General features: G+C 43.1%; 1 protein-coding gene across 1 annotated transcript in view; it reads left to right on the top strand.

Annotated features, from left to right (window-relative positions):
• Nucleotides 1–999: 999 nt before the first annotated feature.
• The window catches only part of SLC37A3 (solute carrier family 37 member 3), a 35927-nt gene continuing 11833 nt past the window's right edge, over nt 1000–25093 (top strand). The window contains exons 1-8 of the mRNA XM_007466617.1: nt 1000–1161; nt 2424–2532; nt 9667–9759; nt 13962–14045; nt 16103–16248; nt 21548–21644; nt 23841–23925; nt 24661–24839. Coding sequence (XP_007466679.1) covers nt 1073–1161; nt 2424–2532; nt 9667–9759; nt 13962–14045; nt 16103–16248; nt 21548–21644; nt 23841–23925; nt 24661–24839 — 882 coding nt within the window. The 5' untranslated portion in view covers nt 1000–1072. The remainder of the gene's footprint in view (nt 1162–2423; nt 2533–9666; nt 9760–13961; nt 14046–16102; nt 16249–21547; nt 21645–23840; nt 23926–24660; nt 24840–25093) is intronic.

Below are 25093 nucleotides of genomic sequence, written 5' to 3'. Positions count from 1 at the left end.
TCCGACTTTTTGTGAAAACTACCTTTGTGTATAGAGCTGAATGCATCTTGTATTTCTTTAGGAATAAATGGCTGGAAATTGAATTTTTGTGTCAAAGGCTCTCAATGCACATGGCCGGATCGTCTTCCTATAAAATTGTGTTACTTTTTGCTTTCGTCAGCAGAGTGTATGAGAGTTCAGGATCATTAGACCTTGAGCTGCATTGTGCACAGTCTTTTTTAACTATGCAAGCTTTTTTTGTTACCATAATTAGCATTTCTTATGTTCTAATGAGATTAGAACACTTATTTGATAAGTTTAATAGCCATTTCATTTCTTCTGAGTTGTCTGTTCATTTCCATTGCTCATTTTCCAGTCAGAATTAGTGGTTTTCTTATCAGTTTGTATGAGAGTTCGTTCTGTTAGGAGGTAATCTTTCGTCAAGGATTTCTTTTTTTTTTTAATAATAAATTTATTTATTTATTTATTGACTGTTGGGTCTTTGTTGCTGCGCACAGGCTTTCTCTAGTTGTGGCGAGCAGGGGCTACTCTTCAAGTGGGGGCTGCTCTTTGTTGCGGTGCACGGGCTTCTCATTGCGGTGGCTTCTCTTGTTGCGGAGCACCAGCTCTAGGTGCACGGGCTTCAGTAGTTGTGGCTCGCAGGCTCAGTAATGTGGCTCGCGGGCTCTGGAGCGCTGGCTCAGTAGTTGTGGCGCACGGGCTTAGTTGCTCTGCGGCATGTGAGATCTTCCCCGACCAGGGCTAGAACCCGTGTCCCCTGCATAGGCAGGCAGATTCTTAACCTGTGCGCCGCCAGGGAAACCCCAGGGATTTCTTTTTCAAGGACTAGTTAATAGCTATAAAACATAATTATCAATCTAGTTTTCTGGTGTCAACTAATTCACGTAATTTTTTTTTTCTAGGCCTGATTATACAGTGACTGGTTGTAAGTCTAAATAATTCTGGTTTTGGATAATATGCCTATTATGAGTAATGTTAATAATGTGTTTTGTTTTTCCAGAAAGAAGAAATGATGTAAACCATTCACTATCCAGACTTTAAGGTCAAGGTGAGAAGGAAGGTCAGGAGGAACATGGCCTGGCCAAGTATTTTTCAAAGAGGAGCTCTGCTCTCCCAGTTCAGCCATCATCATGTGGTGGTGTTCCTGCTCACCTTCTTCAGGTAAGTGGACCACTGAAACTCTTCTCTTGTTCTTGTCCTTGTTTTCCTTTTGAAGGAGCTATTTATTGCATGGCAAGTGCTTAATGCAGTGATTGGCCTGGGCTAATCATGAGCTAGACCAGCTAGTCCTTCTGCAGTACTTTATGATAGCTCTAATACAGTGGTTCTCGAGGGCTGTCTTGCCCATATTTGGCAATGTCTGGAGACATTTTTAGTTGTCACGCTGGCGGAAGGGGTGCTACTTGGATCTAGTGGGTTGAGACCGGGGATGCAGCTAAACATCCTGCAGTGCATGGGACAGCCCCCCACAATAGAGAATTTGGGGGGCCCAAAATGTCAATACTGCTGTGATTGAAAAACCTTGCTCTAACATAAAGTCCTTTAATTGTTAAAACCAGGAGCTTGCGAACAAAGGATGTGCGTATGCAGGGAATGCTCTATGCCTCCTTGAGCAGTAAAGATGGTAGGAGCCCTCTTTGAGGAACTTCGGTCACTCGTGTGAGAGCCTGACCAGTCAATGTGGCTGAAGAATTGTCCATGTCTGACTCAGTGGCCCTCAGTGGCTCTCTTTAGTGGTCTGTAGATGACTTCAGCCAGGCTCTTTGGTGTTAAGGGCACGTTTTTCATAACCTTGTGACTCAACTATTTCGATTATTTCTTCGGAATAGATTTCATTTATAATTAATCTTTATTGAAGGCACCGCAAATGATGATGATGGTTGTTGTTTTTTTTTTTAAGGCAGAAACTAGGAAAATGGTTTTCTAATTATGTAAGAGTTGATAGGTAATTTTGGATGCGTGCTTTAGGGGAAATCCATTTGTGAGGGGTTGAGGGAGGCATCAGTATGAGGAAAAGACAGGCCCCAAGGAAAAAGCCACTGAATGGCTAATGCAATGAGTGGCCAGTGGTTGGTAAAGACTTAAAATCCTTTACAGAACTGCAACCATGATTTAAAGGGGTTGCAGTCCATCACATCTCCACCTTCTAGGTCCAGAGACATGTTATGAGTGAACGTGGGGGCTCATACTGAAGAAGACAAGTTAATTGTTGCTTTGCTTAGCAGAGACTGTTTCAGTGGATAGTTCTTATAAAGCAGTTCCTTCCCTCCCTCTTTCCCGCTCTCTCTCTTTCTCTCTGTCTTTCTGAATTTCTCTTTTTTAAAAGAAGAATTCCAAGTTGTATAAAACAAATGGGAATATATCTGTGATTTTATTGAATACGTTTTTCTTTCATTCGGCTGTCTTTCTTCTCTCTTTTGTAGTTACTCGTTGCTCCATGCGTCAAGAAAAACATTTAGCAATGTCAAAGTCAGTATCTCTGAGCAGTGGACCCCAAGTGCTTTTAACAAGTCAATTGAACTGCCTGTAGAGGTAAGCAGAACGAAATGCTGGGGTGGATTTAAGAAGGGAACCACGCCCACCCATAGGTTCTTCTAAGTTCTGTTTTGTTTCATTCATCCTTAGGATGGCTTACTATTTCCTATGGCATAAAATCCAAACTATTCTGCCTGATTTCTTAGCTTGCCCTGATTCAGGTCTGTTTTACCATTTCAACCAACTTATTTCTCACTGTTTTGAAATCACACAATTCTGGCTAGGCTGGTTTTTTCATTGAGTTTCACAAGTACCATGCTTATTTCTGCCTTTGAGATTTTGCTTGTATTCTTCTGTATGATCTTTCACTTTCCTTGCACCCATCTAAAGTTTGCTTTTTCCTTTGTGTCAAGGTAAAATGCCACTTTTTCTATCAAGTTTTTTTCCCAGCTTCTGCTGATTTTTTTCCCCCTCCTGAACTGCATGCACTGCATATTACATAGTTTAATGTCGAGGTACTTATGTTCTTTACAATCATTTCACTTGTTTTTATCTTGTTTAAGTGACTTGAAGTCAGGGAGTCTGTATCCAGTTCTTATGTTCATTTTTGTTTGTTTGTTTGTTTTTTTGTTCTTTGGCTGTGCCGTGTGGCTTGCGGGATCTTAGTTCCCCGACCAGGGATCAAACCCAGGCCCTGGCAGTGAAAGTGCTGAGTCCTAACCACTGGACCTCCAGGGAATTCCCTCTTATATTCATTTTGGACCAAGTAAATTCTTTGATGACTATTTGGAATGGAGATGCTATTCTTTTTTTTAAATAAATTTATTTATTTTTGGCTGCGTTGGGTCTTCATTGCTGTGTGCAGTCTTTCTCTAGTTGCGGGAAGTGGGGGCTACTCTTCATTGCGGTGCATGGGCTTCTCATTGCAGTGGCTTCTCCTGTTACGGGCTCTAGGCTCGGCGGCTTCAGTAGTTGTGGCTCATGGGCTCTAGAGTGCAGGCTCAGTAGTTGTGGTGCATGGGCTTAGTTACTCCGCAGCCTGTGGGATCTTCCCAGACCAGGACTCGAATGTGTGTTCCCTGCATTGGCAGGTGGATTCTTAAGCACTGCGCCACCAGGGAAGTCCTGGAGATGCTATTCTTTATGATGCCATATATCTCAATACAAAAATCCGTACCTATCAGACTTTACTGTGTTGTTTGAGCTCTACTTATGTGGAATTATAGGTATATGTTAATATGCTTTGCACTTTTAAAAATATTTATTTATTTATTTTTGGCTGCATTGGCTCTTTGTTGCTGCGCGCGGGCTTTCTCTAGTTGCAGTGAGTGGGGGCTACTCTTCGTTGTGGTGCGCAGGCTTCTCATTGCAGTGGCTTCTCTTGTTGCAGAGCACGGGCTCTAGGCGCATGGGCTTCAGTAGTTGTGGCCCCGTGGGCTCCGTAGTTGTGGCTCATGGGCTCTAGAGTGCAGGCTCTAGAGCGCAGGCTCAGTAGTTGTGGTGCAGGGGCTTAGTTGCTCCGCGGCATGTGGGATCTTCCCGGACCAGGGCTCGAACTCATGTCCCCTGCATTGGCAGGGGGATTCTTAACTACTGCACCACTGGGGAAGCCCCGCATTTTTATTTCTTAAAAATTATTTCCCCTATTTGGACCAATTCAAAATTGACAGAGATTCGAAGGTTATATGAGTATACCCTGAAGTGTAAATAAGTTATTCAGTCAATTGCTTATTCAGTCTGTCTTGCACTGAGGATACAATCAATCCATCAAGTCAGTCAATAAAAGCCTAGAGGATTAAAAGAAAACAGCCTGTCCTCATGGAGCTGACATTGTAGTGGAAATGCTCCTGAACAAATTTTCTGGAATTGAATTTATCAGGGACTTTTTTTTCGTCATTTTATTTTTTATCAAGGACTTTTATTTTATTTTATTTTTTTGGTACGTGGGCCTCTCACCACTGCGGCCTCCCCCGCCACGGAGCACAGGCTCCGGACACGCAGGCCCAGCGGCCATGGCCCACGGGCCCAGCCGCTCCATGGCATGCGGGATCCTCTCGGACTGGGGCACGAACCCGCGCCCCCCGCATCAGCAGGCAGACTTCCAACCACTGCGCCACCAGGGAAGCCCTATCAAGGACTTTTAAAAGGCAGGCTATTAAGACTAGACAGCTACATTTCTTGATGGAGCCTTGACCAGTGTTGTGTGCACAGTAACTACGTCTGAATGATCATTAACTGACTCGTCACAGACCCTCAAGGTGAAGTGGCCTTAGAGAGGTCATGTGCCCTAACCTCTCAAACGGTATAGAATCGTTCTTTGTCATTATTGACAGATGACCACCTAGCTTCTGCTTTAATACTTCAGGGAGAAGAAACTCCCTGTTTTCTAGGTGGATGATTACATTTTTATTTAACTCTCATTATTATGAAGTTCTTTCTTATAGTGAGGTAAGAGTGTTCTGCTGTTTAATTTTGATCTTAGGTTTTATCCTGAGCCGTGCATACTAAGTTGATTCGTGCTGTAGGACAGCCTGTTAAATATTTGAGGAAAATCCGTCTCCCTAAATTTCTCATGTTGAGGCAAAACATCCCTGCTCCTTTGGCTGTAGTTTAGTGACACAGAGCACTAAATATGCTCTTTCAGGTACAGGCTGACCAATATATAGAATAATAGGATTTGATTTAGGCACTGAATTTCTGGTTATACAGCCTTTGTTTTTTAGGTGACTGGGTTGGAGATCCCCAGCGCCACCCCCAGGTTTGATGATTCACTAGGGGGGACTCATAGGACTCAGCATATGACTCAAAACTATGGTTTATTACAGTGAAGCATACCGAGCAAAGTCAGCAAAGGGAAAAGCACATAGGGTAAGGTCTAGAGGAAAGCAGGCAAAACCTTCCAAGAGTCCCTTTCCAGTGCAATAATATGGATGTGCTTAATTTTTCCAGCAGCAAGTCATGACAGCTCCGGTGAGATGTTGTCTACTAGGGAAGCCCATTAGAGACTTGGTGGCAGGGTTTTTACTGGGGCTGGTCATGTAGGCACCCTCTGCCTGGCACGTACGAAAATTCCACATTCCCATAAGGAAAGCAGGTGTTCAGCACAAACCATATTGTTTGGACAGACAGTTTAGGTACAGGGAGCCACTCTTAGCAGGGAATGATGGGAACCCTCCCAAGATCCAAGTTTCCAGGGGCCAGCCTTTCAAGTAGGCCTTTTTAAGGGTACATATCAGGTCTGCTCTGGTAACTCTTTCCTGCCAGTGACCGTGTCATATTATCAGCTTGTGTTGAACTTGCATTAAGTTTCTTGCTAAGATATTTACTTACTTACTTATTCTAATTGCTGCTTATTAAAGTAGGTTTCACCTTTCTGATCTTTCAGAACTATGTATTCAGTAGCTTGGATGGATTGATTATGTAGAAGTCAGGTTCTGACTTATCTTGGGGGTCTTTGTATTTCCATACCTGCCCTCATAGAGAGCAGTGCCAACCTTCCACTCCCTTCTTCCACTCCCTCATAGAGAGCAGTGCCAACCTTCCATTCCCTTCTGTAGACTTTAAAATCCAGGTTTTTTCTTTCCTGAAGCCTGCTGCTGGGAGCAGAGTGGCTAGGGCAGTATGTATCTTTCACTCCTCCTGTGCTTCTGGGTCTGTAACTGTCTTAACTCTAACTTCCTTTGGAGACTTACTTTCTTGTTCAAAGTGGAAAGGTTCTTAGAACCGGAAGTATACGTACAATGAGTCAACTCTAAAAAACATTTCGTTTATGTATGTTTTTTAACATTTCTTAAGTGCCCTAAACAGCATCCTCAAAAAGTGCTTATTATAGCTTTCATGTTTATGCATAGCTATCTTAGGTGCTTTACAAAAAAATTAAGCAGACCCAGTCTGTATACCTTGAGATTTTATAATGGATCCCATTGACATGGGCAAACATTGGAAATAGTAAGAGATCATGATATAAAATCTCTGTTTATAGATAATGAAGAGGAAATGGTTGAATCTAAGATTTGAGGACAACTTGATTGAAAATTGTGAACAAAAATTTGTTCCATCAAGTTAAAAAGTCATAACTCTCCAGACAGCACAGTCCTTCCAGGGTGTAGCGAATAGTGTAAGAGAGTCTAAACTTCTCTCCAGGAGAGGAAAGCAGGATTCAAGGTGCCCTCAACATTCCAGCTCAACCTCTGCCACAGCTGCTCTTACTCCGATTCTCACAGCAACCGATACCTGACCCCTGAACACAAGTCAGCTTCAGCTTTCCTCCGAGCGCTGCTTCAGGAAGTGCTTTCGTGTCAGTTTCCCCACCCCCATGCATAGCTATAGTTCAGTGATAAACATTCTCACTTAGGAAACCCACACTGTGACCTTCTGTGTTTCCTGGAAGTGCCCCAGTGTGTAGTGGTCGTCATAGCTTAATGCAGGCCCTCCCCTGACAACACAAGAAAGGCCTCCACACGTACAGGCTGGTCCTTTCACATGGCAATTGTGCATATGTGCAGGCCAGCGGGTGAGATTTGAGCACCTTAAAGTCACTTTGTTGATGACCTTCAGGTTCATTTCATTCTCTTTTGAGGAAATATCTGCCAGATACCCAAATCTGAATAACTAGAGTTTGTCTGTCAGTCACTCTTACAAGTAAAAATGACATTTCAGCTTGCAACTCACACAGTTTTCCTCAAGACAGTCATCTTCTCTCCTGTTCATATAGCTGTATTATCTATGTTAACTTTCTTCACTAGCCTTTTCTCTTTTATCCTATTTTCTGAATCTTTTTGTTAGTCCTGCTTTTTTTTTTTTTTTTTTAGTTTTGGGGTTTGTTTACACTTGTTAAGTAGGCAGTCAGAAGTGTATTTCTGACTGATTTTTAAACAGAAAAAAGCTGTTTGAAACCTGTCAGTTTTTGTGTCAGCCACACCTGCAGGGAGATTTTGGTGGCTTCTAGTAAGACAAGAAAAAAAAAGAAAAAAACCCTGAAACTTGGAGCAACTCCTTGAATGTGAGCTCCTCACACTGGTGTGTGCCCCCCAGGGCTTAATTCTGGGTCCTGTTGAGCCTGGATGGCATCAGGGATCAAAGATTGTGGTTAGAGGGACTTCCCTGGTGGTCCAGCGATTAAGAATCCGTCTTACAATGCAGAGGACGCCGGTTCGATCCCTGGTTGGGGAACTAAGATCCCACATGCCACGGGGCAACTAAGCCTGCACACCACAACTAGAGAAAAGCCCTCACGCCACAACTAGAGAGAAGCCCGCGCGCCGCAACGAAAGATCCTGCGTGCCACAACTAAGACCCGACGCAGCCAAAAATAAAAAAATAAAAATTAAAAAAAAAAAAAAAGATTGTGGTTAGAGAGGAAGGTGGCAAAATAACTCTAATTGGAGATATTTTGGGCCCCAAGTTGGCACACTGAAATACTGATGGGTCTCAGCCGTGTGAGCTGCTTTCTTATCGCTCATGAAAGCAGTGTGTGAGGGAAAGTAACAAGCCTGTTGGCGTTAAGCCTCATGGAAGTGAGTCACAATGCTTTAGGATCACACTTTATATATTCTCTTACAATTTGGGGATTTTACTTTCTGTTAAAAGGTAGAGTGTATTTTAAGTTGCCGATTGTGATTTTTCTCTTTAATATTCCAAAGTCAAATTTTCTATAATAACCCATCTCAGAAATCATTTAGTATAACAACTTTTTGGTCTGGAGACCCCAAAGAGGTATGGGTTTGTATTTATAGAGACATACTGTTTTAAAAATTAAAACCAAGACATTGAAGAAAAATACATTGGTTTTAAATTATTTATAAATGAACTAAATAACCTGTTAACATAAATAACATTTAGTGAAAAATGACTTTTTCAAAATGGAAAAAAATCACTTAATAAGGAGAATGGCATTGATTTACATTTTTGCAAATCTCTTCATGTCTGGCTCAATAGAAGACAGTGGGTTTTCATGTCTGCTTCTGAATTCAGTCTCTTGCAGCCTGATCCTTTAAAGTATATGAAGAGAATTTGGCTTTCACAGATACATAGTAGGAAGGGGAGAAGTATTTTAATAGCCTTTTTCGTTAATTGTGGATATTTGTCTTTGATACTACATGAGAATTTGACAAGAGGCAATTTCTTAAAGGTTAGTTACAATGTGGAATCTGAAACTGTATTCATTAACTTTTTTATACACTTGCATTAAGATCCATTTGTCTGTCTTGTACTTTGAATGGATCTTGAAGTGACAGGCTCATTTCATTCTTTTCTGAGGAAATATCTGCCAAATACCCAAATCTGAATAACTAGGGTTTGTTTGTCAGTCACTCTTTCAAGTAAAAATGACATTCCAGCTTGCAGCTCAGACAGTTTTCTCAAGATAGCCATCATACTTTGGTGTGCATAAGTGCTGTATGCATATTTTCTGCTTCATCACAGGAAATATTAAAAAAAATGTACTCAGGGGCCAGATTTAATAAAATCAATAATTTTTACTGCTCGACAAATATTTATTCAATGTCTAGCATGTGCCAAGGACATTCTTAAGTGAAATTGCCTTTGTTCTTTTTAAAACTGCATGACACTAAAGAATACAGTGATTAATAGTACAGTTGTGGGGCTTCCCTGGTGGCTCAGTGGTTGGGGGGTCTGCCTGCCGATGCAGGGGGCACGGGTTCGAGCCCTGGTCTGGGAGGATCCCACATGCCGCGGAGCAACTGGGCCCGTGAGCCACAACTACTGAGCCTGCGCGTCTGGAGCCTGTGCTCCGCAACGAGAGGCCGCGATAGAGGCCCGCATACCACGATGAAGAGTGGCCCCCGCTCGCTGCAACTGGAGAAAGCCCTCGCACAGAAACGAAGACCCAACACAGCCAAAACTAAATAGATAAATAAATAAATTAAAAAATATATATATATGTAATAGTACAGTTGTGTAACCGCCTTGATCCGTGCTAAGGCACAGGAGTTTTACCCACCACTGCTTTTGCACCATCAATGGAAAAGTTAAAGGGAAAAAGCAAATAACATTTTAGTGTTATGCAAATGATTTTGGCCTTGTGGACCTTTTTTGCATATGTGTTTCCTTTTGTACAGAGTGCTGATTTGCTCTTTTCAGTATCACCACCTGGTGATGCGGGGGTGGGTGGTAGTTGTATGTGAAGGTGCTTTGGACCAGCGGGACTGACTGGTTCTTGTGTGACTGCAGATCTGGAGCAGCAACCATTTGTTTCCCAGTGCGGAGGAAGCCACTCTTTTCCTCGGAACACTTGACACCATCTTCCTCTTCTCCTATGCTGTGGTAAGTCTCAGAACTCTAGGCTTTTACGTTGAGGAAAAATGTAAAATTACTCCAAACCTTATGAAGTTGGCAAGGGATTTTGAATTTGCTGACTGAGGAGAGTTTATATTTTGTGTCCTTCCCATCCCTCTATTCTTCCATTCGACACATATTTTTTGAGCACCTAGCATGTGCCGAGCATGTGCCAGGTACTTTTCTAGTCGATGGGGAATTCATCAGTGAGCATCACAGGAGAAATCCCTTCCTTCATAAAGCTTATATTCTTTTTTAAGCTTCTCTTCTTGAGTGGGAGCTAAGGGAGACAAACGATAACAAAATGCTGTAAATAAGTAAATGACTGAGTGTATTTGAAGGTGGTAAGTGCCGTGGCAAAGAGCCAGGCCCGGGTTGGGGGGCAAGAGGGGGTTTGTCGTGTATGTAGGACAGCCAGGGAGGATCTCGTGAAGAGCAGAGGCCTGAGTGTAGGTGGAGATTTCAGAGCCCTTCACATATAGATGATTTTTTATTTTTATTTTTAAAAATTTATTTATTGGGCTTCCCTGGTGGCACAGTGGTTAAGAGTCCGCCTGCCAATGCAGGGGACATGGGTTCGAGCCCTGGTCCGCGAAGATCCCACATGCCGCGGAGCGGCTGAGCCCGTGAGCCACGGCTACTGAGCCTGTGCTCTGGAGCCCGTGAGCCACAACTACTGAGCCTGCGTGCTGCAACTGCTGAAGCCCGTGCGCCTAGAGCCCGTGCTCCGCAACAAGAGAAGCCACTGCAATGAGAAGCCCACGCACAGCAACAAAGAGTAGCCCCACTCACCGCAACTAGAGAAAGCCCACGCACAGCAAGGAAGACCCAACACAGCCAATAAATAAATAAATAAACTTATTTTAAAAAAAAAAAAAAAAAATTATTTATTTATTTGGTCATGCTGGGTCTTAGTTGTGGCTCGCTGGCTCCTTACTTGCAGCACGTGGGCTTCTTAGTTGCGGCAGGAGGGCTCCTAAGTTGCGGCTCGCAGGCTCCTTAGTTGTGGCATGCGAACTCTTAGTTGCAGCATGCGTGCGGGATCTAGTTCCCTGACCAGGGATTGAACCCGGACCCCCTGCATTGGGAGTGTGGAGTCTTAACCACTGGACCGCCAGGGAAGTCCCGTAGATGATTTTTTAAATCATGAGACTGGATGAAAATGGTCAGGAGAGTTGATAAGGACGGGGAGGAGGTAGGAAGACTGAGCCGGGGCTGGGGCACTTCCAGTATTTCGAGGGGAAGATGAGGGATGGGCCAGGGAGGCTGAGAGGGACCAGGAGAACCGCGAGAGGGTAGCATCGTCCTGGGAGCAGAACCGGGACGGCTGGGGCCAGCTCTGGCTGAGGGAGTATCCTGGGATCAGGCAGCCAGAGTCTCTTGTCTGGCCTTAGGGAATGTCTGTGGTGGCTGCTGAATTAGTGCGGTGGTGGCCATAGCTGGAGCTGTGCCCCCGGGGGAGCAGTCTGACCTTTTCTCCCCAGCATCTTACTGTTTTTCTTTAAAATGTGTCCAGTTATAGGGCTTCCCTGGTGGCGCAGTGGTTGAGAATACACCTGCCGATGGAGGGGACGCGGGTTTGTGCCCCGGTCTGGGAGGATCTGGGCCCGTGAGCCATGGCCCCTGAGCCTGCGCGTCCGGAGCCTGTGCTCCGCAGTGGGAGAGGCCACAACAGTGAGAGGCCTGCATACCGCAAAAAAAAAAAAAGTGTCCAGTTATAAAAAAGCCTTTTAGGTATAAATGTGCGGGTGATGTGAAATGCTGGGTGAAAGTCCCAAAGTAATCTCCAAATGTTTATTTGGGCGGTTACTAGAATATCTTTTCTTTGAAGAGGAAACTTACAGACAGAGTTGGAGCAGGTCTTGGATCATTTAGCCTAGCTTCTCAGACCAGCCTTTTTTTTTTTTTAATTGGGGTATAGTTGTTTTACAATGTTGTGTTAGTTTCTACTGTACAGTGAAGTGGAGTTCCCTGTGCTAAACAGCAGGTTCTTATTAGTTATCTATTTTATACATATTAGTGTATACATGTCAATCCTAGTCTCCCAGTTCATCCCACCCCTCTCCCCCTGCTTTCCCCCCTTGGTGTCTGTACGTTTGTTCTCTACATCTGTGTCTCTGTTTCTGCCTTGCAGACCATTTCATCCATACCACTTTTCTAGATTCCACATATGTGCGTTAATATACAATGTTTATTTTTCTCTTTCTGACTTACTTCACTCTGTATGACAGTCTCTAAGTCCATCCATGTCTCTACAAATGACCCAATTTCGTTCCTTTTTATGGCTGAGTAATATTCCATTGTATATATGCACCACATCTTCTTTATCCATTTGTCTGTCAGTGGACGTTTAGGTTGCTTCCATGACCTGGCTATTGTAAATAGAGCTGTAATGAACATTGGGGTGCATGTGTCTTTTTGAATTATGGTTTTCTCTGGGTACATGCCAGTAGTGGGATTGCTGGGTCGTATGGTAGTTCTATTTTTTTTTTTGCAGTACGCGGACCTCTCACTGCTGTGGCCTCTCCCGTTGCGGAGCACAGGCTCCGGACGTGCATGCCTAGCGGCCATGGCTCACGGGCCTATCCGCTCTGCGGCACGTGGGATCTTCCCGGACCGGGGCACGAACCCGTGTCCCCTGCATCGGCAGGCGCACTCTCAACCACTGCACCACCAGGAAAGCCCTATTTTTATTTTTTTAAGGAACCTCCATACTGTTCTCCATAGTGGCTGCGGGAATTTACATTCCCTCCAACAGTGCAAGAGGGTTCCCTTTTCTCTACACCCTCTCCCGCATTTGTTGTTTGTAGATTTTCTGATGATCAGGCCAGCCTTTTCTGTACAAAATCCCAATATAGGATCGCTTGGCTTTGGCTGGAGCCACTCCCAGTGATGCTTCTCCTTCAGCCTTAGAAGAGGCTGTGTCGTCTCATGGAACCACTAGCTCACCACCACCAACTAGCTATGATAAGCTTCATATCAAAATGGAATTTAACCTTTTTTTGATACTTAGTTTCCTTACCTACAGAGTTATGATGGTACAGAATTATGATGATAATAGTTGTTTATAGGATTAAATAGGTTTAGGAGATAAAAGATAAATGCCATGAAAAACCAGTGATCATAGCTCTTTATATTGAGCTGCATTTCCTTCTGTAACTGCCAGGTATTGTGTGGACCTTTGGAGCAATACAGAATAAATTGGTTGCCTAATATGAAACATAATTGAGAGATTTTCTTCACCACCGCCCCCCCGCCCCGCCTTACTATATATAGTATAAGACCATGTGAACTGGAGCTATAGAACATAGACTCTTCTCTAACGTGTGCGGGTGTCTCTTTTGAGGTAGTGAAAGCTTGACAATAACGAGGGAGAAACATTTATTATGCCGTTTATCTTCTAAATTTTCTCTAATATAGATATATTTATACAGCTATATTTATAATATAGTCAATTTATGAGAAACACTGGTATCTGAATTTAGGTATTTAGTCGAGACATTTACTCATTTTACATATTTGTGGAAGAAACCTAAAGTGTGTTGCCCTTAGCTTTTTGGCTGCCTTGCTGCCGTGATCTCGGCATTTTAATTCCTGCCACTCAGTGCGAGGAGAGCAGAAGGCAGAACGTTTGTGCGTCTCTTCAACTGATTATTTTCTCTGCCTCCGCGCTCTCCTTGCCTCGTGATGTCACGAAACGCAAGGGTCCGATTAAACAGGCAGTTTAAATATGCCCCCGAAGCTTCTGTTCTACAGGACACGTAACATCTTAATTCAGAACACAAATGGCTAAGAGGAATCCCTTTTGGAAAGCAGGTAACTGATGTTTAGGAGTTCATCTATTCTAGAAGAGGAAATATATTTGTGTGCTTGTTTTATTAGAATTATTATTATTTTTTTTTCCTTTTCTTTTCTTTTCAGTCTCTTAGGCAGTTAGGGGATCAAATAGAATGGAAATTTGCACTGGATTGTACTGTCTTGGTGCATGAAGTGTTTACAGTATAGTGTGCAGAAACAATTGTCATTTCTTGAAATGTTAGTGAAAGTGATTTAGACGGCTAGGCTAGGCACGAGAATGAGATTTAATTTTTGTGTTTTGTTTGCCTCGCCTCGTTTGCTTTGGAATGCGTTTTACTTTTTCCAGGCTGTGTTGTTATCCAGAGGTATAAAATAAAATGCTTTATTTTTAGGGCCTTTTCATCAGTGGTATCGTTGGGGATCGGCTTAATTTGCGATGGGTTCTGTCTTTTGGCATGTGCTCCTCTGCATTAGTGGTAAGTTGAAAGGTGTTATTCTCATTACTTTACTGTTATCTCAGCCAGGTATTTTACAATCCAAGCAATCCCCCACTTCTGTATATAGAATAGAATAGAAAAATTAATCTTCAGTGTTCTAATCCCTTCTGTGCCTTTTCACTTAGGTATGTCCTTAAAGTATGACTTCAATCATGCCCGTTGCTTGATTCTCAGTCACCAGCAAAATCAAAGCATAACTCGCCTAGCATCCAGTGCCCCCGAGAGCCTGGTCCCAGCCCGCCTCTACAGTCATGTCTGTCCTGTGCTTCACCTCTCTGCTCTCCCACATCAAACTGTCAGTACCTTCTGTGGCCCTAACATATCCTGCTCCCTTCTACCTCACGGCTATTGCTCCTGCTGTTCTTCCTGCCTTGAATGCTCTCTGTTCAGCTCTTGATAGTATAACTTGGCGTCTCCTTCAAGTCATTGGCCAAATGACTCTTGTTTCATTATGCCTTACTTTACCAGCCCCACTCCCGGAAGTCATCATTCCCTGTCCTGAGCTCCCGTGCCTGGATTTCTTTGAAGGCACTTCTCTTGTCTGCTGCTCAGCCTGCTTGTTTCTGTGTCAGTCTTGCTTTCCCTAGGAGCCTGCAGTGGGGTGATTAAGACCACAGACTTCCCCAGACCTGCACCGCCTGGGTTTCAGTCCTTCCCCGGGAGTTTCCAGCTACGGTTTCTGTGTGCTTTAGCCTCCCCTTTTTTTTTTTTTTTTTTTTTTTTTTTGGCTCCGCGGGCCTCTCACTGTCGTGGCCTCTCCCATTGCGGAGCACAGGCTCCGGATGCACAGGCTCAGCGGCCATGGCTCACGGGCCTAGCCGCTCTGCGGCATGTGGGATCTTCCCGGACCGGGGCACGAACCCGTGTCCCCTGCATCGGCAGGCGGACTCTCAACCACTGCGCCACCAGGGAAGCCCTAGCCTCCCCTTTTGAATACCTCCACCTGGGGTTGCAGTGAGGGTTCTGTGTGTTACTATGTGTGGGGCATTTGGAACAGTGCCTGGTGTATTAAGTGCTATAGAGGGCAAGATCCATATTTGATTCATCTTTTTTTGCTTACAAGCATCTGGTGATAAATTTTTGTTGATTGAATGAAAGCATGGAGTTTAGTTAGACTCTATTATTGTCTGCCATTTGTGTATGGGGAAAAACTTCTTTTTCTATTTCAGAGATTGAAGCACTTTATTCACAAGTTGCTCACCCACACATATATACATACTATTTTTAAACCTGTATACATACTTTCTTGTTTGTTTTTTTTTTTACATTTTTTGAAAAATTGAAGTGTGTACATAAAATCAATAAACTCACCCTTTTTAGTGTATACTCCTGAATTTTGAGAAATGAGTATAGTTGTGTAACTGCCACCCTTCCTTCTGCCCCCAGCCTCTGGCAGGCACTGACTGTTTTTCTGTCATTATAGTTTTGCTCATTCCAGAATGTCATATAACTGGAATCATACAGTATTAGACATACCAGTTTGAAACCCATGCCAAATATTCCTAAAGGAGACTGACTACAAATAAAACGCCCACCCCGAGCAGAATGCCTGGAAAAAAGCAGTCCTTTGATGAATGCCACCAAATGATTGAGCCAATCACAAGTTACGCCAGTGCACTTATTAGGCACGGTGTTAATAATAGCTGGCGCTTTCTGGTCCGCATGATGTGCCTGGGCTGTTCTAACGATATTTAAACATGTGAAGTCAGGTAGTCCCCAGAGCTGTCTTCCATAAACAAGAGGAAAGGGAAATAGATGTAAAAAGAGGTCCAACAATGGGGACTTAACCTTTTAGAGTTGAAGATGCAAGTTGGAAGGATGGTCCTCGCTGCGTTTCATGCTCTTTGCCATCTCTGCCTCTCTGGTGGGGGTGGTTTGGCGGTGGTCTCACTCAACGCTGCTCTGGGCGGGAGCATCTGAAGAGTTGGCCACATGTCTCTCAGGCCCCAGACATTGACTCTATCTTTCGCATAGGGTCTTTAGTCGGGGTGTCCAAAAGGATGTTACATGTGTCTTTTTCTTTCTTCTTCTCTAAGGTGTTCGTCTTTGGCACTCTCACAGAATGGCTGCATTTCTACAACAAGGGGCTATACTGCAGCCTGTGGATCGTGAATGGCCTGCTGCAGTCCACTGGTTGGCCCTGCGTCGTTGCTGTTATGGGCAACTGGTTTGGGAAAGCTGGGTATGCCACTTCCTTCTTCTTTCATTTCTCTACTTAAGTAGTTTTAATATGGGATTGTTCAAGACTTGTCAGAGTCAATGCACTTGATCCCTTTGACACCACCCATGTCTTCCCTCTATTTTAGAAAGTTTAGAGCAGCCAGTAGAGGAGGTTTCATGTCAAAGTACATTGGAAATAATGTGGATCCTAGATATGGTCTAACCTGTGGGACTCATTCACAGCAGTCTCCTGGCCATGGTCAGATTTTGAGTGTGGCTAAGGCCGTACGTCTCAATTTTTTTTTTTTAAATCTTCCCTTTAGAGAACATAAATAACACACCATAATAACAAATCTCACGTGCCATCTTATCACAGCAATACCTGTGGGTATTGCTTTCCCTTTTTTTGAGACTCAGTGATCTAGTTTAACCTTCTTAAAGATCAGGAAACTGAGGCCAGAAGTTATCCATAGGGCTTGCCCTAAGGTCACAGAGCAAAGGCTTCAAGAAGATGCAGATGGGGCTTCCCTGGTGGCGCAGTGGTTAAGAATCCACCTGCCAGTGCAGGTGACACAGGTCCGAGCCCTGGTCCAGGAAGATCCCACATGCCGCGGAGCAACTAAGCCTGTGCGCCACAACTACTGAGCCTGCGAGTCACAACTACTGAAGCATGCGCGCTCTAGAGCCCATGCTCCACAAGAGAAGCCACCGCAACGAGAAGCCTGCGCACTGCATCAAAGAGTAGTCCCCGCTCGCCGCAACAAAAGAAAGCCTGCACGCAGCAACGAAGACCCAACGCAGCCAAAAATAAATAAATAAATAACAAAAAATAAAGTTCCCTTTAAAAAAAAAAAGGAAAATGCACATGAAGAATGCCAAACTTTGGGGCTTAGTTAAGTTGGCCGTTTTTCCCATAAACCTTTAAGTACTTATCAGTTAGTTGTATGTGAGTGTGTGTGTGTGTGTGTGTGGCGGGGGCCATGGCTTGAGGATGGGCACCTACTGCCACTCAAGAAGAACCATACTTAATTTACAGGATGGAAAATAAATTGAGCTACGCAAAGACTTGGCTTTGTTGTTTATTGTTGTTTGTGGCACTCTGCCTTTGTTGTTTATCATTGTTTATGACACTCTGCCTGTGGGAATACTGTTAATTTGGATTTCTGTCATTTGTCCTGGATAAATATTGATGTGTTGTGAGATGCACATTTATTTCATCGATGGCTCTCTGTTTTTTGTTTGTTTACTCTTTTACGTAGGGACCAGTGTACACAGCAGGCATTATCCACCCGCTGCAGTGATCAGTGCATGCTTTGACCAACTCCTCTCGGTTTTCCAGCTTCCCCAGTCTCACAGTAGGAGTAGAGGTGCTTGCTGGCTAATGATCTGTATTGTTGTGAAAGTTCACCTGTAAAATGCCTTGTGGTTAGAATCAGCACCGCTTAATGAGAATGCTCTGATTATGTTCAGCGTGCTAGTGATTTCCAGTTCTTTCCAACTCTAGTGTCACTGGTTTAACAGAATTGATTTTCGGAGGTACTCATTCCCCCGGGATACTTTAGTTTTCTTTTGGAGTAGGAGATGCTGTCTGCTTGTGTGTTATTTATTTTTATTAAGATTTTTAACATAACTTCTTTCCAAGCATGATTTTTGAAAATTATACAAAGGTTACTTGATTATTGTAGCCAAACCAGGTAATATAAATGAACACAGAGAGGGGCTTCCCTGGTGGCGCAGAGGTTGAGGGTCCGCCTGCCGATGCAGGGGACACGGGTTTGTGCCCCGGTCCGGGAGGATCCCACGTGCCACAGAGTGGCTGGGCCCGTGAGCCATGGCCGCTGAGCTTGCGCGTCCGGAACCTGTGTTCCGCAGCGGGAGAGACCACAGCAGTGAGAGGCCCACGAACGGCAAAAATAAATAAATAAATAAATGAACACAGAAATAAAGGTAAAACCACCTGAAATCCTGTCACTTCAAGGATAATCACTTTGACATGTATCATTTTGAGATAATCCTTATCTGAACTTTTATAAATTGGGTGACACTTGGTGGTAGGTGGCAGTGACTGGGTAGGCTGACCTTGATTATTTCCCTGGCTCAGTCACAAAGACAACAAATTCAAGAAAGCCATTACAGTTTACTTTTGAAAGTAAGACAGTTTGTTTTTAAGCAAATAACACTAGTAGGTGAAATCAATGATGCATTGCCTGACACACAGTGACTCTTCCTGTGAAATGTAACAATAAACCACGAAGTACCAATAAAACTATGATAACTTAAAGTCACAGTTTTCAGCCAGTTTCTTCTGAAATCATGTCTTTGGTCAGCCAGTGTTATTCAGACCCTCTAGGACGCTCTTGGTAGGTTTGTGATCCACTGAGGATGTTGCCTTGGAAAGCTATTACCCTGGCTGAATCGTGTCCCTCCTCCCGTTGTCGGGGTCGTAGTTTTTTAAAACACATTGAGGCAGGTAGTACTAGTAGATACACCCTTGCAGGCCCAAACTGTCAACTCTGTCACTGCACTCAGTCCTTTGAGGAGCACAGCGCTTTCCAGATGAGAGCCCTGAGCCTGGGCTGGGACTTGGTGGAGATCACCCAGCTGGAAGTGGCAGAGCTGGGACTTCTGAAAAGACTTTATTTTTCACTGTTAAATGTTGTCTGCCTGTTCATTTCTAAGATTCCTTCTGTCTCAGTGAGGTTATAAAAATGTTGAAAGAGCTGAAGAACCTAGACCTGACACCGTGTGTTATTGATATGTGTTAAGTAGAATAAAATACAAATTTATTTTTTAAAATTAGTTTTTAAAATGTAACACATACTTTTTTTAAAAAATAAATTTTTTAATTTATTGATTGATTTATTTTTTGGCTGTGTTGGGTCTTTGTTGCTGCACACGGGCTTTCTCTAGTTGTGGCGAGCGGGGGGCTACTGTTCGTTGTGGTGCGCCAGCTTCTCATTGCGGTGGCTTCTCTTGTTGCAGAGCATGGGCTCTAGGTGTGCGGGCTTCAGTAGTTGTGGCACATGGGCTCAACAGTTGTGGCTTGCGGGCTCTAGAGCGCAGGCTCAGTAGTTGTGGCGCATGGGCTTAGTTGCTCCGTGACATGTAGGATCTTCCCGGACCAGGGCTCGAACCCGTGTCCCCTGCATTGGCAGGTGGGTTCTTAACCACTACACTACCAGGGAAGTCCTAATACACAAATTTAAACGTTAAAAAAATTAATTTTTCTTAACTGCTTTTTTTTGGTCTTTTTCTTTCTTCAGCAGCCCTACTGCCATCGCCTGTGTCCAGAGCTAGTTGTTTTTCTCCAGGACTATTGTAATAGCTAGTTTCCCTTCCACACACTCTTCATCCACATATCCATTTTTTTTTTTGATGGCCTTATTGAGGTATACAATATGCTGCACATGTTCAAAGGGTACAGTTGGATGAGTTTTGGCATGCATGCACCTGTAAAAGTATCATCACAATTAAGATAATGACATATCCATCACTCCCAAAGTTTCCTCATGCCCCTTGGTAATTCCTCCTTCCCACTGCCATCTCCAGTCAACCACTGATTTGCTTTCTGTCACTTTAATCTGAATTTTCTAAAATTTTATATAAATGGAATCATGCAATATGTCTTCTTTTTTTTTTTTTTTTCAGTATGTCCTCTTGACTGTGTTCTTCCACTCAGCACAGTAACGTTGAGATTAATTCATGTCTGCATTGATAGTTCATTCCTTTTTATAGCTGAGGAGTCATCGATTATATCACAATTTATCTGTTCACCTATTGGTGAACATTCAGGCTTTTAGTTTCGGCTTTTACTAGTAAAGCTACTGTGAATATTTGTTCACAAATCCTTGTATGGACATATGCTTTCATTTCCCTTGGATACATACCTTGTAGTAGGATGGCTGGATCATATGATAGGTGTGTGTTTATCTTTTTAAGAAACTGGCAATTTCTTCTGAAGTGGTTGAACCATTTTACATTCCCACCAGCAGAGTATAAGGATTCTAGGTGCTATACATCCTTGTCAACACTTGGTATGCTCAGTGTGTTTTGATTTTAGCTATTCTAGTAGGTGTGTAGTGATACCTCCTTGTGGTTTTAATTTGCATTTCCCTAATGTCTGATGATGTTGAGCATCTTTTCATGTGCTTATTTGCATCTTATTTATTTTTTATTTTTTTAATTTTTTGGCTGTATTGGGTCTTTGTTGCCGCACGCAGGCTTTCTCTAGTTGCGGTGAGTGGTGGCTATTCTTGGTTGCGGTTCATGGACTTCTCATTGCGGTGGCTTCTCGTTGCGGAGCATGGGCTCTATGCGCGTGGGCATCACTTGTTGCAGCACGCAGGCTCGGTCGTTGCAGCACACGGGCGCTAGGGTGCACGGGCTCAGTAGTTGTGGCTTGCAGGTTCTAGAGCACAGGCAGTTGTGACATACGGGCTTAGTTGCTCTGTGGCATGTGGGATTTTCCTGGACCAGGGATTGAACCCATATCCCCTGCATTGGCAGGCGGATTCTTTTTTTTTTTAATATAAATTTATTTACTTGATTTTATTGCTGCATTGGGTCTTTGTTGCTGCACTCAGGCTTTTTCTAGTTGTGGTGAGCGGGGCTACTCTTCGTTGCAGTGCACGGGCTTCTAATTGCGGTGGCTTCTCTTGTAGCGGAGCATGGGCTCTAGGCACGCAGGCTTCAGTAGTTGTGGCACGTGGGCTAAGTAGTTGTGGCTTGTGGGCTCTAGAGCGCTGGCTCAGTAGTTGAGGCACACGGGCTTAGTTGCTCCATGGCATGTGGGATCTTCCCGGACCAGGGCTCAAACCGTGTCCCATGCATTGGCAGGCAGATTCTTAACCACTGCGCCACCAGGGAATTCCGCATCTTATTTTTTGTGTGTGTGAAGTATTTATTAAAATCTTTTGCTCCTTTTTCAGAAACTTTGTATTTGAGATTATTGTAGATTTATACTCTTTAACATTTTATTGCGTTGTCTATTTTTCATCTTATTGGGTTTTGAGAGTTCTTTATATTCCAGTGACAAGTCTTCTGTCAGATAAATGATATCCAATAGTTTCTCCCAATCTGTGGCTTGTCTTTTTAAATTCTCTTAATGGTGTTTTTCAGTGAGCCCCAAATTGAACTTAATAAAATCTTAGAAGAGACCTACCTAATGTTTTGCCATTTGGGTGTACTTTAAAAAAACGTTAAAATAGAATATTGATTCTTTGTAATGCGAACCTGCACTATTTTGGCCATTTTGTATTTGAACTGCACATAAAATCCCTTCTGATTCTATTGTCTTCTGTTCTGCACTGTTTCCATCATAGACGAGGAGTTGTTTTTGGTCTCTGGAGTGCCTGTGCCTCAGTGGGCAATATTTTGGGAGCATGTCTAGCTTCTTCCGTTCTGCAGTATGGTTATGAGGTAGGTGTTTCTTTCTAGCTTTTTCTTGAGTATATAAATATATTTTCTATTTTAGGAAATAATCCTGTGACCATTTAAAATGACCTAGAGCTATGTCTGGATGGGGCAAGGTTTGTATTAAGAGTGGACAAACTCTTGGTAAATTCAAACACGTTAAAAAGTTAGTCATGGAAAAACAGCCAAATCTAAAGACATATCGGTTGGGGAAAGTATTTGCAACACATGTTACAGATGAAGAGCTAATTTCCTTAATATATAAAGAATGCCCACAAATTGATAAGAAAAAGACCAACACACAGAAAGAAAGGTAAAGGATTTGACTCTGTAGTTCATGAAAAGGAAATAGAAATGGCTTGTAAACATACGACAGGGTATTCCACTTCACTCAGAATTTATTCCTTCATTCAGTAAATATTTTTAAGCTCCTCTAAGTGCCCCAGGGCAGTAAAGAATAGAGCCCTGACCAAGAGACAAAAATCTCTACCTTATGGAGGTTAGGTGTTAGTCGGCAGAGAAATGCAAATTAAAACTACACTGTAAAAAAAAAAAGAAAAGAAACGACACCGTATACTTATTATATTGGTAAAAACCCAAAAGCTTGGTAACATGTTTATGAGGATGTGACAAAACAGGCATTGCAGATGGGAGAGTAAATAGCACCTCTTGGGGTCAGTATGGTCTATCAAAATTATAATGGCTCTCACCAAGCAGTTCCACATCTGTGAATTAATCCCATTGGTGAATATACTTCAGCATGTACAGAGAGATACATATACAAGGTTATTTACTTCAACATTATTTGTAATAGTAAAAGATTGGTAACAGATGTCAACCAAAAGGGAAATGGTTATAATAAGGAGCTCCTATTCAGTGGAATGCTGTGCAGTTGTGAAATAGAATTATGCAGCCCTAATGTCCTGACAGGGAAACAGCTCAATGGTGTGTTAAGTGAAGAAAGCAAGGGTGCATAACCGTGTGTGTTGAATGCTGCCATTTGTGTGAAATGGAGGAAGAATTAAAGAGTATCTATTGTATTGGCTTGTATGTTTCCAAAACAATCTCTGGAAAGTCAAAGTGAAATAACAGTGCTTATATGTGGAAAAATGAGAATTGAATGGTTGGGAGAAGGGATGGGAGGGAGGGTTTAACTATACATCTTCTACTTTTTGTTGCTTGAATCATTGTCAACCTATTGCCTGTTTAAAACCCTAATAATTAAAAGTAAGTTGCTCTTTTGAAAAGTAAATTGCTCTCTTGAAAAGCAGCAGATACATTTTTAAGCTGCTCACCAAGTGTTTGGTCCCTGAAGAATTCTGTTCTAGTTAGGGCCAGTGGGACGTCCTTCCTGTGTTCACATTCACCTTTTCCCAGGTTTCTTAGCTTCACACCTGGATTGTACTAATTGGCTCCGATGGGAATTTCAGTTCACCCTACGTGCTGCTCCCAGATTTGACTTCTGGAAAAACTCATTTTGTCACCTGTCTATCTGCATCAGGCTCCACTCTTAAATAAAATAATATTCAGTGATGCAGCCTGGCTCTTGAGTCTTTCATCTGGATAGCACCTTTCCAAGTCAGTGTTCTTCCCTGTTACCCCCAGCAGAAGCCCTCAGCCCCCACCATGCAGAAGGCTTTCCATCTCCCTCCCACCCGGTGCCTTTGCCTCAGCCGTGCCAGGAAAGGTGGTCAATTGCTATGATTTTCAGCTGCTCCCTAAAGCATTGTCTCCCTCCTTCAACCTCTTTAGCTGTTTCCTTCTTCTGAATTCAGTTCCTCTGTTTGTTTCCTGTTAGGACTGGGCCTTCTCATTTATCAGCTACATGCTGCCTTATACTATTATTTTGTGTACTGTTTAATCCCCTCACCTGGAAAATATCTTTGAGGGCAGATACTGTCTTGTAGGAGGCCGAGTAGTGTAAGGAGTATTACTTTTGGAGCTAATTCTGATTTCATGATCGTAATAGTACCACTCAGTGTCCCGTGGACCTTAATTATCCTCTCTGAGTCCCACAGAGTCACTGGGAAAAACTTGTGAGAAAACACAAGTAAAACACTTAGCTCAGTGCCTGGCACAGGCTAGGCGCTCAGCGCTCATTTCCTTTCCAGTCGCCCTGTCCTCCCCCCGTGTGCCTCTAATGAATGTGCCTTTAATGAGCATCTCAGATGCGTCAGGAACACCTTTCCCTTCCCCCTCCAGTATGCCTTTCTGGTGACGGCGGCTGTGCAGTTTGCTGGTGGGATCATCATCTTCTTTGGACTCTTGGTATCACCCGAAGAAATTGGTGAGAAGCTGCTCTTCTACTCAGAACGTCTTACTATTATAGGCAAAGAGAAACCTGTGGCCAGAACAGCCCATCTCTTTCTTCCTAGGAGAACTGTGAGCTCCTTTCAGTGAATGCAAGGAGCAGTATTGCTGTTTGTATCCTGTTGACGCTGCGGCCTCGCCTGGCACAGCTGCAAATGTTTGAGGCAGTGAGGCTCACCTTTTTATAGATTCAGGGAAAACTCATCATTTGCAAATGGGTTTTATAATGGAGATGCTGGCTAGAAATTAGCATGGATGTATTTCGAATTTCACTTCTTGAGACAGATTTCCTTTCCTTCATAAAAATAATTTAGTGTGATACTTATCTGTGGTTAAATACAGAACGTGTACAAGTGAAACCACAGAAGCAGATAGATGTATGATTCTTCTATCTTTTGAGTATACTAAAGAGACATGTCAGTTTAAGAGCACGTAATTAATGGTGTTTTTGGTATTATGTAAGAGAGAGACTGTGATATAGTTGAAAAAGCTTTGCTTTGAAGCCAGGTCAAGGAGAATTAGAGGCCTGGGTTTGTGGCTCATTAGCTGTGTGACCTTAATTGACCTTGGACTCTGAACCTTAGTAGCTTCTTCTGTAAAATGGAAATAAAAATAACATGGACCCCGTAAGTAATGATGCATGCAAAGCACTTAGCCCAGTGCTGGGCACCTGGAGGGCCCTCTATAAACATGGCTGTCACTCTTGTTGTAGGTCTCCCAGGTATTGAGGCCGAAGAAAATTTTGAAGACGACTCACACAGGCCATTAATTAGTGGTGCTGAAAATGAAGATGAAGCTGAGCCTAATTATTCAATCCAAGAAGACAAGACTATTACCCAAGTCAAGGCGATAAGCTTTTACCAGGCTTGTTGCCTTCCCGGAGTTATAGCGGTAAAGCCTGTTCAAATCTCCTCACCACAGCCAGTGAGATGTTATAGCCTGGATAGTAACTCTGCCTGGGATAAAGCATCTTGAAGTATTTCGCTTCTCTCTGAGACTTTATTTTAGGAATATATGTTCAGAGGAATAGCGAATATTGGCCCTCAGCTTGTTTCTGTATTGGCACCACTTGAAGTTTTATCTGAAATCTAATGCAGGGTTTGGCAAAACCTTTTCTGTACAGAGCCAGTTAGTAAATGTTTTCA

The sequence above is a fragment of the Lipotes vexillifer genome, unplaced genomic scaffold (genome assembly GCF_000442215.2).
Source record: "Lipotes vexillifer unplaced genomic scaffold, Lipotes_vexillifer_v1.1 scaffold71, whole genome shotgun sequence".
NCBI classification, from domain to species: Eukaryota; Metazoa; Chordata; class Mammalia; order Artiodactyla; family Lipotidae; genus Lipotes; species Lipotes vexillifer.
Note: the sequence above shows the minus strand (reverse complement) of the source record. Positions and strands in the feature narration are given on the sequence as shown.